The sequence below is a fragment of the Micropterus salmoides genome, unplaced genomic scaffold (assembly GCF_014851395.1).
Source record: "Micropterus salmoides isolate LMB-PRFRI ecotype aquatic unplaced genomic scaffold, ASM1485139v1 Ms_hic_scaffold_9, whole genome shotgun sequence".
Classification (NCBI taxonomy): Eukaryota; Metazoa; Chordata; class Actinopteri; order Centrarchiformes; family Centrarchidae; genus Micropterus; species Micropterus salmoides.
Window position 1 is genome coordinate 10667777 of NW_024044681.1, and position 13480 is coordinate 10681256.

The 13480-nt window shown below is 42.7% G+C and overlaps 1 protein-coding gene and 1 long non-coding RNA gene across 4 annotated transcripts in view; one reads left to right on the forward strand and one right to left on the reverse strand.

Annotated features, from left to right (window-relative positions):
- The window catches only part of klf8 (Kruppel-like factor 8), a 73299-nt gene that overhangs the window by 10079 nt on the left and 49740 nt on the right, over window positions 1-13480 (reverse strand). Inside the window, exons 3-5 of one of the 2 annotated variants that reach the window (XM_038709568.1) lie at window positions 7543-7812; window positions 7217-7451; window positions 1367-1478 (exon numbers count right to left, since the gene is read on the reverse strand). In XM_038709568.1, coding sequence (XP_038565496.1) covers window positions 1367-1478; window positions 7217-7451; window positions 7543-7812 — 617 coding nt within the window. Of the gene's footprint in view, window positions 1-1366; window positions 1479-7216; window positions 7452-7542; window positions 7816-13480 lie in introns of both variants that reach the window. The other variant, XM_038709567.1, reaches the window with a different exon arrangement.
- On the forward strand, window positions 430-7355 carry LOC119896093. Of its 2 annotated transcripts, none has more exons than XR_005443172.1 (3): window positions 430-602; window positions 1351-1585; window positions 7220-7355. It is a non-coding gene; the product is annotated as an uncharacterized LOC119896093 (long non-coding RNA). The 2 variants fall into 2 exon arrangements; XR_005443171.1 differs by lacking the exon at window positions 7220-7355 and adding an exon at window positions 3331-6274.

The window sequence follows — 13480 nt, forward strand, 5'->3', positions numbered from 1 at the left end:
CACACACTCACACAAACACTACTACAGTATTACTGTACTAAGAGCCTTCACTGGCACAGTAGCCTTCACTCTGCAGCTTTGTAACAACCTTTCATATGTCCACACTTTCCTTGAGAGGACCAAATGTCCTCAGCTGTGAAGTGTGTACTGGGTGTGCACACACACACACAAACACACGTTTCCCTGTGATACAGCCAAGGTGTCTCCAGTGGGTTCTGCTGTACAGAGGGTTATATAAGGTTATATAAGTGTCCAGTCATGACAGCGCTGCAGTAATGTAATTAGTCAGGAGGCTGCAGGGGAGGGAGGTGATCCACATAAAGACTGCATTTCCCAGAAACCCTGCTGCGCGTTATTGTCTCTTTCGCTGAGCCTGCCGTCTCGTATCATGGACTTTACACTGAGATTACATCACGCATGGTTTATGGTATTTGTGTCCTGTCAACAGTTTGATAATGGAGCTCTACGGAGAAGCACATACGACGCAACATCGTCAGAAGATTAACATCAGAATAACATTTTTGGAAATATCCTTATCAGCTTTCTTTCCGAGAGTGAGATTAGAAATGTGACTAGACATGTGCCTTCTTCTAAAACCTTTGGTAGGTGGTAAAAGTATTTTAATGTTGTCAAACCCTGTTTTGTTTACAACAACTAGCAGTCTTCTTCTGTTTGTTTAATGAATGATGGTACTGTTTAAGGCGCATTACTGTGACGCGCTGCCCATGTGTGCTGTAATAAACTGAGTGATAGACCTGTTGTCTGGTATTTAGTAGATACAGACTTCCAGCTAAGCAGCAGTTTTATTTAGCAACACGTCAAAACTTGACTTGTAGGCCCAGAAAGCAACTGATGAAATGTTTCAACCCACAGTTAAAATGTATCACTGATATTAACAGGACTGATCAACTGAATATTTTAGAGTCAAAACATATAACAGTAAACTCAGCTGTAGATAAGGATAGTTTGTTACGTGCTCAAACTAAAGAACTTTCTAGAACTAAATCTTTAAATCTACTCAAATCATTGCAGGTCTACAACCCTCCATACATATGCATTGCCATCCTCTGCATTTGCACCGATATAGACAACATCCCTTACATGCTAATGCACAGGCTGGTAGAGAACAAGCTTCAAACAAAACAGAGCCATGCTCAATGAACCCTGAGGAGGACAATCACACAGATCCCCAGGTCTGAATGGCTAAGATACATTTTACCGCAAAAGATGGGCAAAGCTGTTTAGAAACTTACAGGAAATGCAGCTTTTCTGATCCATTTCCTCAAATGTGTTTGAGTGTGTCCCATTGCCATGTCTGGATATTTAATGATTGTACGTAAACTCACACAGGTGTGGCTGGACTCACCCGGCGTCGAGGCTCTGGGCGCTGAGGGAGGCCGATCCGGACTCTGTGCCGCTCTCTGCATCGCTGTCACTCTGATACTCCACCGGAGACGTTGAACCTGGCTTAATACGAACTGCAGAGAGGACAGGGTGGGGGAATGACATTAGGAGGATGAACAGGAAGAGGGAAACAGTGGCACCAACACAAAGGGAAGAATATTGAAAAGCAAACAGATGGAAGGTAGGATGGAAATAAATTCAGGAAGGGTGACGGAGAGCATGAGAGGCACAGAGAAAGAGATAAATTAGTGAAATGGAAGAAGCAAAACAGGGAGAATAGAGGAAGAAGAGGAGGGGTGGAAACAGACAGAAGAGAACAGCAGGGGGTTAAAAACTTCTTAACAGTGATGCCTGGATTACAGCAATTTAGCAAGACAAAGACTTCCAAGTGTGCGTGTGTGTTTGTTTAGGTGTGGTCTGCTAGGCTGCAGAATTGATGGATCAAATTTGTGGCCAAACCCCATGCTGGATTTCTCTGCACGTCTCCTCATTTCTACATCTTTCACAAAAAAAATGTTTTAGCGTTCACTTTCTGTTAACAGAAAAGGTCTTTCTTTCTTTCACTCCCATTTCAACAACCTTCTTTTCCAATGTCAAAGCAAGAGAAGGACAATGTGAACAGATGTTAATGAAAAAGTATTCTGTAGAACTCAATGACAATGCTAATTAGCAATTAACTGAAAGACAATTCTCTCGAGGCTATCAAAAGCCTCTGCTGGTTGTCCTCAAGTTTCTGCGAGCTTTCTGGGTTTTCACTGAGGAGGACAGTCCTTCAAGTTTTAATTCTTGACAGCTGAGAGTAATTGCTCGTAAGATATGGATTTGGACATTTAAATTCAGGTCTGCATGAGCAATTGTGCAGAAGGGACATGACCAGTTCCTACACTAACGTTTAATATTTTAAGCTGTTCCAATCAATAGTTTTATACAAACAATCAAATGATTTCACCTAGTGTGTGGAAGATGTCACTCAGAGTGAACGAACCCACAGATAAATTATCAGCCTACTCTGAAGTTCTCCTCTGTCAAATAATCTGTGTCCGGACCAGACAGCAGCGCTAATTTATTTAGTCCATTGGTATATTACCCTCACTCTCTCTCTCCCCCTGTGTAAGTCAGAGTCTCTCGCTCCTCCATCACTGCCTCTCTTTTTCCCCTTAAATTCACAATTTCACAACTTCATGGGCTGCTGCTCATCAGAAACAATATTACCAAAGCGGAAAACACAACATGAGCAAACAAAGAACCATTTATGCATCCAGATGAAAACATAATGAATGAAAACAAAAGTGCAAATTACTGGTGCCCCCCCCACCGCTCCCCCTCCTCCCCTTCCTTTGCAGGAATGTGGTAGCCATACTGTTCAAAGTCCACCCAGACTAGAGAGAGCGAGGAGGGGTGGGGCAGTTGGAAGGGTGACGCAAGGAATTTGGGTGGAGTGTGTGTGTGTGTGTGTGTGTGTGTGTGTGTGTGTGTGTGTGTGTGTGTGTGTGTTGGTATGGAGAGGGTCACACACCAAAAGACATGTTCTTTGTCTCTGGAGACAATTAAGCCACCCCCACCCCTCCGCCATTGCAGCCTTCGTTTTTCAAAGGCAAAAAACGACCCATCTCCTCTCCTCTCGACCCCCTGCACCCTATCCCCCTCATCCTTCCTCAACAGCCCTACCCCACGTCACCCACCCAGTCTCACTCCCTTCCTCCCTCTGTGCCTACCTACCTAACCAGCCCTCCCCCTCCTTTGCCTCCCACACAACACCGCAGCACATGAACAGCGAATGTCAGCTGCCTCCTGCTTGTTCGCTTTGCAGGTAGAGGAAGACACAGAATGATATCAAAGTTCCCATCTCCTTCTCCCGTTTTCTACCTCACTGACTCCCCTTGTCTGGCTCACATCTTCACTCTTTGTTCCCGTTTCTCTTTTCAGTGTTGTACAGCACTCCTGGGCAATAAAATGCAGCAACACAACTGAATTTCAACATGGGCTACTACCAGAACAGGCTCACAGCTGAACCTTCAGAATCCACCCGGCCCTACTCACAAGATTTGATGATTACAAGATTATATTGGTTTAAAGGCCACCAGAATGGTCCCTCTGAGGAAACATATGCATGAGATCGGATGTTCTTGACCCATAGATTTCTTTGGTATAAAGTAAACAGACTAGTCAGGTTGATAAATATGATACTTATTTATATTATTTCTTATATTCTAGTATTTTCATAGTTTTGCCCATTGTTCCTTTCATTGCAGTTCACCAAGATAATTTGTTAGATCTGGAAACATTACTAAAAAGTCAGACAGGGCAGGAAACAAACCCCTGAGTTAGCAAAACGTAACTGGAAGAGAAACAAAGACAAACAGTAAAATTGGACTGTTCTAAACATCCATCGCAGTTTACAGACCAACTTCCCTTGCTATCAACATTTTGTGTTTTTTTGGTTTAGATCATTTGCATAAACTACTTGTTTACAATCTCTCAGATCGCCTGACTAACTGCTTGTGTTTCTTGCCCCGATGGTCTTGGCTATAGTGATGTTGTCATATCAATAGAAAATGCATTGACACAGAAGGACACCGTGGCATCACTGTTTGGTGAGGTTACAGGTGTAACACTGTGAAACGAGCTGCTTTTCAGTATAGTATTAAGTCACTGTTCAATACCAATAGATTACTGCTACCACTTGCTGACATTTACAAACCATGAAAAAGTTGCCACAGCTTTAAAAGGCCACAGAAATGGTTTTAATATACTGCCATATAATTCCTTGTGATAAATGACCATGAGGGATCAGACTTGTAAACCAATCAGGTGTCAGTTATGGAGTGAAAGGCAGTTTGATTAGTTTGGACAGGCTGAAAGATAGGTGCCTGCGGTCACTGAACTAGCACTGCTTTCCAAAAGGTTCAAGTTCGGCATTTCACAGGATCTTTAAAGTACCACTTCATAGAAGAAAAAATGCTAAAAGGACTTTAAGCTTTTTTCACTTCAAAGTATTGTGAGCTACTGCATCTATTAGAAATCATCAGGAAAAGGGGAAGTGAAGAGGAGAGCATAGACTTTGCATAGACACAACATACTGTCAATTTGAATTTATCAAAATATTAAAAATGGCCCTGAAAAGTATATATAGTACTCTTATAACTGAATACATTCACTTTGGAGAATGATGAGGTATGAGAGCATCTTCATGCTAGTTTGTGTGCTGGAGAATCTTCTAGATGTTTCCGAGAGTCACTGCCTCCATCGTTTACATTCCTGAGTCGAGGCAACGCTGGTTTAGATTAGGAACCACGGTGAACTAAACTGACTTTACAGAGGGACTTTACTGCAGTTTGTCAAAGGGGTGGAGGCCTGTTTTGCCAGCTTGACTGAGTAAATGTCTAGCTTCCTCTCATGTTTACTCAGCGATGGATTACACCTCCTTCAACCTTTCCGTTCACCATTGCCTAACGGGAATTGAGTGGATTGCATTTAAAGTGGTCCAGATTAACTGCTGACATGATGACAGGACAAACTCTGACTTTAGAGAGTGGTTTTATATAAACCACTTCTTTTTCACTGGTTCTTCAGTATTGATTACCTTTTCACGCACTGATTAATCTTAGTGTCAGAGAAGGTCAGGGCACTTGAGCAGCAGAACTTATTTTGAGTAGACGCTCAGGTACAAGTAAAAAAAAAAAACAAAACACGGATTATTAGTTACTCAGCAACCAGAAAAAACACTGTAAGCTCCCATAATGAGATATCTAGAGACTTTCCCCTACAAAATATTAGAGGGTGAAATCAGCTGTTGAAACATTGACAGATGCATTTCAGTCAGTGACATTTTTCAACATATGTAACTTTTCTTTCTCCAGAAGTTTTCTCATTTAAGTGGGAATATCAATCATCTGGCACATATGGAAAGCTTCCAAAATGACAAAGATAGACAGACGGCAAGTCTAACATACCACTAACCACAAACACACACCATATCCCTCGAGAGACACACTGTACTCTTCTGAGACAGAGAGCTCCCCATAAATGATAGTGTGGGCAAGAGTGACAGAACCATGGAAGAATAATGACGGGTGTGACAGTCAAAGATGGAAAGGATAAAAGGGAAGAGGTCTAGAAATCTTCACAACAATCTCAAATTGCCTTCCTTTTCCTAACTGCTATAGCTTTGCAAAATTTTCAAACAACGACTCTGTGTGCTATGCACCGTCCCAACATCCTGTTTCAACATGATACGAATGACATTAACAAAGAAGGAAGATGGTCTATGCTGTTTTATTGTGACACCTTCATTCACAGTGTTTGACGTTACGATTTTCACTGGTCATATTAGCCTAAAAGGTAAACTGAGGCCACAATGCCAAACAGCATCCAGTCCGTGCTGTGGTGGTGCTAAAGGCAATTTAGTAAAGGGACTAAAAGCAGTATTCAATTAATAGTCTTTGTAGTAGTAGAAGCATTAATAGTAACAGTAAAAGCCAATCATTTGATTTAAATAACTGGAACTGTTGGTCAGAGAAAGACGTGCCATTACTTGAAAAAAGAGTCAAGGTTAAGTAGCCTATTGAAAATTGCTATAGATGAATATAGAAAGGATGGAAGCTGTTTTGAGGCATCATATATTGTCAGCATGGTTTGGACTTAAATGTAGCGGTATGTAATGTTTAGCGGGTTAGCTTGTTAGCATGCTCATATACAAACAAGCCCGCCTGGCTCCAGACCTCTGAATTGCTGCCAACATCTCAGTAATTTTCAGTGATTCAAATAGGTCTGGTTTTGCATTCATTGGTGGCTGTTTCCACAGCCCCTGCACTACAGGTACATGTAGACAGAATGTAATTGTGTGAACAATAAAGTGAAAACAAACTGTCATATCAGTCTGATTATCAGGCTACTCACAAGTTGTTGGATGGTCTTGAACTGTTTCATGTTTAGTATGTTAATGTTGTATGTTAATGTTTACCTGTGATTAGCATATTCACATTAAAGGGTCATTTCGTTCTGTTTTTATATATTTTGGGGTAGAAATGACCAGTAGGTACAAAAGGTTTTGGAATGCAGTAGATGTCGCTCAAGGACAATTCTCGCTCTGAAATTTCATAAGAGGCAAGTTGCTGCAGGAAGACGCCGGTGGAAATGTGAGTCAGTATTGCAGACCGACTGCTAGCCAGACTATTTCCTAATGTTACTCCCACACAACAAACCCCTCTCTCCAACTCTGACTCATGTGTCCACCGGCGCCTTCCTGCAACAACTCACCTCTCATGAGATTTCAGAGTGAGAATTATCCTTGAGCGAGACTTCATTTTCTTGTTCAAAACAAAAGGTGTTACCAAGTGTTACTTATAGGGATACTTTCCATGATGTTGTCAGACACCTGGTGTAACAGAGGCACTTTTTGTGGACGTAGTTTTGATGGGCGCAGTTGCCCCAAAGAAATATACTGTAGGCACTGCAGCAGGTTCGCGACTGCCGACTGAAGCAAGGATTCCAAACCTTTTTGTACCTACTAGTAATTTCAACCCCAAAATCTGTGAGAATAGGGCCCAGGTTTTAAAATACCAAAATTACCCTTTAATATAAATCTCAAACTACAGCTGAGACTGATTTTAGACTGATTTTTAGAGGATTCCTATCACACATTTAACAATTGGACAAATGGAAGTTCCAATCCACAACATGAAAAGTTTGACAATAGCATTGCCACCACTAATGTGACAAAAAGTAGTAGCAGTACTGTAGTAGTGCAGTAGTAACAGATCAGTTACACCACTATCCCCCCCTTACTGGAAGTTTTCATTGTACCACTCACCAGATCCTTCTGAGCGCCCATCACTGCCTATGAGCGGCACTGTAATGGCTGCCGTGGCGACGCCGTCAGGAGGCATGGTGGTGTAGACAACAGGCAGCGACTGCACCACCACGGGAATGGTCTGGAGCTGGCCCACCTTGCTGGGCATGCTGACCGAGGGGATTGTATGGATAACGTGGAGGATCTGTTGGCCCCCGGCACCTTGAGTGGCCAAGATAGAGCCTGGAGAGAGGACCTATAGGGGTAAGAGAAGGAGAATATGATTGGTCACGCCAAACCTGCAGAGTACAACAGCTTCAACGGAGGAGGTAGGAGTTTGTAGTTACCATGGAGCCTATCGATTGGACCGCAGATGGGACCGGTGTAGCCGACAGGCTGGGCTGGGTCACGGCACCGCTGGGTGCAGGGTTGACTGTGGTGCTTGTTGTGGAAGCAGGGAGCGAAGAGGAGCGGGGCTTGTTGAGTGACAGGTCAACAGGTTCGGTCTGGTCCTCTGCAGGGCATGGCTGAGGTGAAGAGGGCTCTGTCTTGCAAACTGGCGGCTCCGTCTTCACCTTCAGGTCTGTTGGCTGCGAACAGTTGTCACCTTCATCTGCCTGCTAGAAAGCAAAGGGAAATAAGAGAAATTTAGAAAGCGGATTATACTTTGGCTAGAACCTGAAACTGATATTTTGTGGACTTTGATGACCATGTTCGTGACAGAAAAGGAAAACAAAATTACAAACATTTAAAATTTTAGAAATATATATTTCGGGGTATAAAAGCCCCTAAAGACCATTTACATCAATATGATATACTCTGAAACTCCTGCTGATGAGACCGTTGGTGAGTCCATACATCAGGGTGTGGCAGGTCTTATTCCAGCTTTTACATAATGACTTCTGCACTTCGCTGAGACAACTCATATCCTCAACTCATATCCTCAACTCATCTTTCTATTCTTAAGGACAGCATAGACCTAATTTTATTGGCAAACCGATGAATTAATTAGACTGGTGTAATCACAGTTAAGTGGAGCGTGCCAAAAAATGCTGACACATGCTGCTTTATTGTTTGAAAAGCCAGCAGGAGCCAAACAATCCACCAAAAATTAGTTCATCTTTTTTCTTTTATGCAGTGAGACTGAGCTGGAGACACACTGCCAATGGCAACACAGCAGCAAAGGTTGTAAAGACTTCTGTCACTGCCTGATACCCAGCCACCTGGCTGTTTCATTGCAGTGGCAATGGGAGTAATGCCAACACTTATTCATCTATATTATAGAAGTGCAAAGTAGGAGGAAGTTATTTCAGATGTTCAGGGTTCCAGAAGTAAAAAGTCCCATTCATTTTCTGCACAGACGGTTTTAGGTGGCTGTTGGAGCACTTCAAGGCTTGGATGGACAAGAAACTCTACTCATTTATCCATCAGTACCATCATCTTTAGGATATATCTGGTACAACTTCAACTCCCAGGGTGCATTTTGGTACAAAGCACTCGTTTACAGAATTCAAGCATAGAGTTAGTTCAGGCAGGCAACAAAGTCAAGCTCAGCTCACAATCCCAGTACATCAGCTGATAAGAGCCCACATCAAGTCAAGCCCACATCAGCTGACAGCTCAGCTGACTTGTCTCTTAGCATTCATTGGCAAGGCCATCCAAGGCACCTTGGTTAAGCTGCTCTAGCCAGGCTATCCTTGCTTCTTTCTCTGCGAGCCGCTTGTAACCCACTGCCAACCTAGCTCTTCCTTTTCTCCTGACCAAAAAACAGATTTCTGTATTTATTGATGCTGCTCTGTTCTGTTTCCTGGAGGTTTGGGGGGGGGGGGGGGGTCTTTGCTGCTGTTTCTCTCGCATGCCTCAGGCTTTCTGTGTATGCACATGGAGGCATGGGGGTCCCGAAATGGCCACACCACCAAACAACTACTGCAAGCAAATAGTCATTGATAAAGTTGTCCAGACTGAACTTGCTTTGCTGCATTCCCCACTAACGGCTAGGGAAAGCTAAAAATTATGCTTTGTCTCATCTAACATTCAGGGGTTTCATATAGCACAGTGTTTTGTTAACACATGCAAAACAGCACTAACAGGAATGTTCTCCATAACAACTGCTGCTGATGTCTCAGAAACACAGAGGAAAAAATTCAAATTGATGGCTGTAACATAAACCTATCACTGTATATTGTTAAATCATCCATGACAGTCGTGTGTTTCTCTGTTGAGGAATATTGCGGATATCATCAGCAGAGCATTTCCAGAGGGGAACAATACTTCTGAAACCAGCTCAACCCCATACATACTGCATATCTTATCAAGGCGTGAACTCATTTTCCAATCCACTAGGACTGACTACATTTGCTTGCAAAGCTTGCTTTGAGGAACTGCTTCATCCTGGATCTATGCTTTCATATAACTTGCCATCAGGCCTTTTTGTGTTATGGCCTAGTTTTCTCAGCCTTCTCAGAGGAACGGAGCACCCCATTCGCCTCTACAGCCACCCAGGGCTCAGCTGCCATGTAGCTCGAAAGCACAGAAAACAATGGCGGCTGTGTGGGACACTGGGGGGAGGTGAGAGACAGAGAGAGAAGGGCTGGACGGGTATAGAGCGAGACTGGTACTGACTGAGAGTGAGAGAGTAAAAAAAAAAAAATAAGAGGAAAAGTGAGCAGCAAGCCTCAGTGCAGGAGTTGGCCTCCATCCAGTTCAGCTTGGCTCTGGGTGAGGAGGAGAGGGTGGAGACTCCGCTACGCCCTTTTATCGGGTCACACAGTTCAGCTGGAGGCTGGGCTGTGTGACAGTAGACGAAGGAACAAGTACAAAGGTTGGTAAACATCTACCTGCAGTCAACTATCATTACATATGCAAATAACCACCGTTAAAAGAGCATACCAGTGGATTTGCATGTTTTAAAGTGCTACAGGTCACTACATGTCACTTTTAGTGTGTAGAAAGAACGCCAGGCAGCAATTTCAGTCTTTTGTTTCTTCACTCAAAGAAATTTGCAGAGGATTTGAAATTGCCTGTGATTTCAGTAAACAACTGAACCACCTTTTTTTTTTTTTTTTATTCGGACATGTAAAGCAGGCATGAGGAGGAACAACTTTAACAGGCAAATAGGAAAGGGAAGGGGAAGGGGGAAAGGAAATGAATGTAAAGGAAATGTATTTTAATTTATAAAGAGTCAATTCATACTAGGAGTTCTCATTGTACTTGAAATTATCTCCTTATCTCCCCCTCCCTCATCTCCTTCTGTTGGCTTTCCAGCGAGAGAGGAGACGAGGGAGGAGAGAGGGGGAAAAAGGGAGATCAGAAACCAAACGGAAGAGGGGCCATAAAATGATCGTAGACACAGCCCCCCCCCCAAAAAAAAATGAAGTGTGAAAGTAGTGACGAGAGAGAAAGAGATGAGAGTGAAAGAGAGTGGGTGGGAAAGGCCTAGCGTTGCCATGGAAACTGGGAACTATCAGCTGACTCCATGTTTTCCACTCGTTCCCCACCCACCACCAACTCCCTTCCCTTCCTCTCCCACTCTGTTCATCTTTCCATCACTTCACCCAAACCTCTTTCTCTCTAAACCGGATATTTTCTATCTCTCTCCGTCTTGACCACACCTCTGTCACCTTTCTCTCCCACCCCCCACCTCCCCCCTCCACCATCTCTGGCTCGTTACATCAGCCACACCCTTGTTTTCTTCCCACCTCACCCTCTCATCGGCTTCAATTCCACCCACTCACTCTTGTGTTTCTCTGTCTTTCATTCTCTTCAACAACCCCCCCGCGCTCCTCTCCTCTTTTCCTCTTTTCACGGTTGCTCAGATTAAACCCACAACTCTTTGCAAAATCCCCAAAAGAAGAGGCTGAGAAGCTGAACTCCACTAGAAAAAAAGAAAAGAGAAACCTCGCTGGACTCTCAAGCTCTGTGATCTGAGAGACAGAATGAGGATGAAAAAATGAGGGAAGATGGAAAGAGAGAAACTTTCTGATATATGGAGTTATTAGCTCAAAAAGGAGGATGTATAACAGCTCATCTTCTCTGCCAGGTATACACAAACCACTTCAGCCAGCAGCTTTATGCCCAACCCACATCGGCAAACAGGCCTTTTTAAGTTCTTAATGTGAAAGATATTTAAATGGCAATTAATCTGAAGGCCAAGGTTTGAGAGGATTCAAGGTTAAAATTGTAAGCATAAGAGATCTTTTGAGCCCAGAAGAAGAAATTATTCAAATTTTAAGTATTAAAAGGTGTTACAACCTCAGAAACACGTTGTTTTTATTAAGTAAATTGCTAGTTACCTTCATTTTACTACAATGCAGCACTGTCAGTTCAATGGCTAGACAATGCTTCCTCACCAATCTTGATTCGAATATCAACACGCAGACCATCTGCCTCTGTCTTCAGTTCAGTTTCAACACAAAGGCGAGAAAACTGAACTTCACTTGAAAGTACATCCTAACCTTTAACTTGCCCTGAAGTAAAATGCATTTGCATTGTTTGTGAGTCAGATAACAACAGCACAGGGCCATAAAATAACTGTGTCTGAAACAATCACAACAATCTGTCAGGGCTGGAACACAATTCACCTTAAAACAATAAACTCGTCGTGTCTAAATGCAACATGAACAACCCCTCTCTGAGCCAGGCGTGTTGCAGTGGAGCTCGCCAGAGTACTTCTGTTCTACCCCCTGCACTTCTCAGATCGACTGCTCCACCATAAAATGGGTCACCCAGTCGCCTTGCAGTTAATTCATGTGATCTCTAGCTTGAATGGAAGCGGGTAGCAGCTGGGACTGCAGTGGTGAAAAAGCCAGGCAGAGAGAACGACATAATCTGTCCAGAGGATTTTAATCGTGTGGTACTCACACTGGGTCTCCTACTGATAAAGTAAAGAGTGATTTACACTAGCAATACAGCTCTGCTAACAGTAACCTTATGTGCCCATAGAAGGCTGTTTAAATGGTACAGTATGTATAATAACAGCAAAATACACCTTTTTGTATTTTATCCTTCCTGTTTTCTCCCCTTTTGGCTGGATCAGAGGCACAGCAGCCACAGACTGACACGGGTCACTGCGTCACCGAGTCTGTTTGAGTTCCTTGTAATGTGAGTGTGCCATTTTAACGTAGGATTAACAAGTAACGCTTGATATGGCAGCCTTTCAATACCATGTTAAAGTCTGCCTTAATAAAGGCCGCTAGTTAAAGTCATATTCTCACTTTTTTTGTAAGGTGGCAGATATCTAATGCATCCAAGCCTCAGTTAGTAGAAAAAAAGATGGTGTGTGCACAATGTTAATGTTAGTTTGCCTGTGTCCCTTAATATTAAAGAGATGATAATACGTGTGTCAGGACTTGATAGACCGATACATTTAACTCTAGATTCAAAGCTACCTCATGCAACATTACTTAAAAATAAACAGCTTCAAAATTATTTTGATGGTACTTTGACTTTGACGGAGGAAGCTAAGAAAAGAAAAAGCGACAGAGGCCAATCAAGAAGCTGGACTGCCTTTTCGTTGGCGAAATAAAAGGCAAGACAGATGCCGAGTTGGCCTTCTTGCTGTTGGACTAGTAAATAATATTAGCTGGCTTGATGTGTCTTGAATGACTTTGTCATTCTTTTTTGTTATGTTAGTGTTCATCTCCAATGTCATGATAAATAAACTATGCAGTCACATTTGTGTAAACTCCTGTGATATAACTCTAAAATAGACTATTTTTTACTTTATCTCTAGAAACCACTGTAACCAGGCTATTTAGCCTCCCAAAAAGTCTCTCCTGGTGAGGCAGTACTTTCTGATGGCACTGGAACCATTACGTGGAGTCTGCTGTGCTGAACTTCAATTGCTGGTCAAACACAAGCTTTGATCACAGCTACACATCTACAGCATCATTCAGAATGTAAAGAGGCAGTGTATCGAGTGTAAAGTGTGTAAAGAAAGTCATGTGGCAGGCCTATTTTATTTGCTTAATTCATGTTATGCACTAAAGTTGAAAAACAAAAACCACTCAGCAGATTCTCTCCACTACAACTAGCCTTTTAATTCTTGCAAATTTCCTTTCCAACATCCATTCAAACATCACAGTCATCCAAATGACAATGTGTTGTTGTCTATATTGTAAAAAGGTGGCATTATCACTTTAAATGTGGCATTATCACTTTAATAGCCTTTATCCTCACAGTATTTCAGATGCAACAAAAATGCAAATGCAAGACTGACTTTTAGTTCCTGGGTATTTGGTGGAAAAGGGCCAAAAAGTTACTGCCCAGATGGAGTCAGAAGGGACT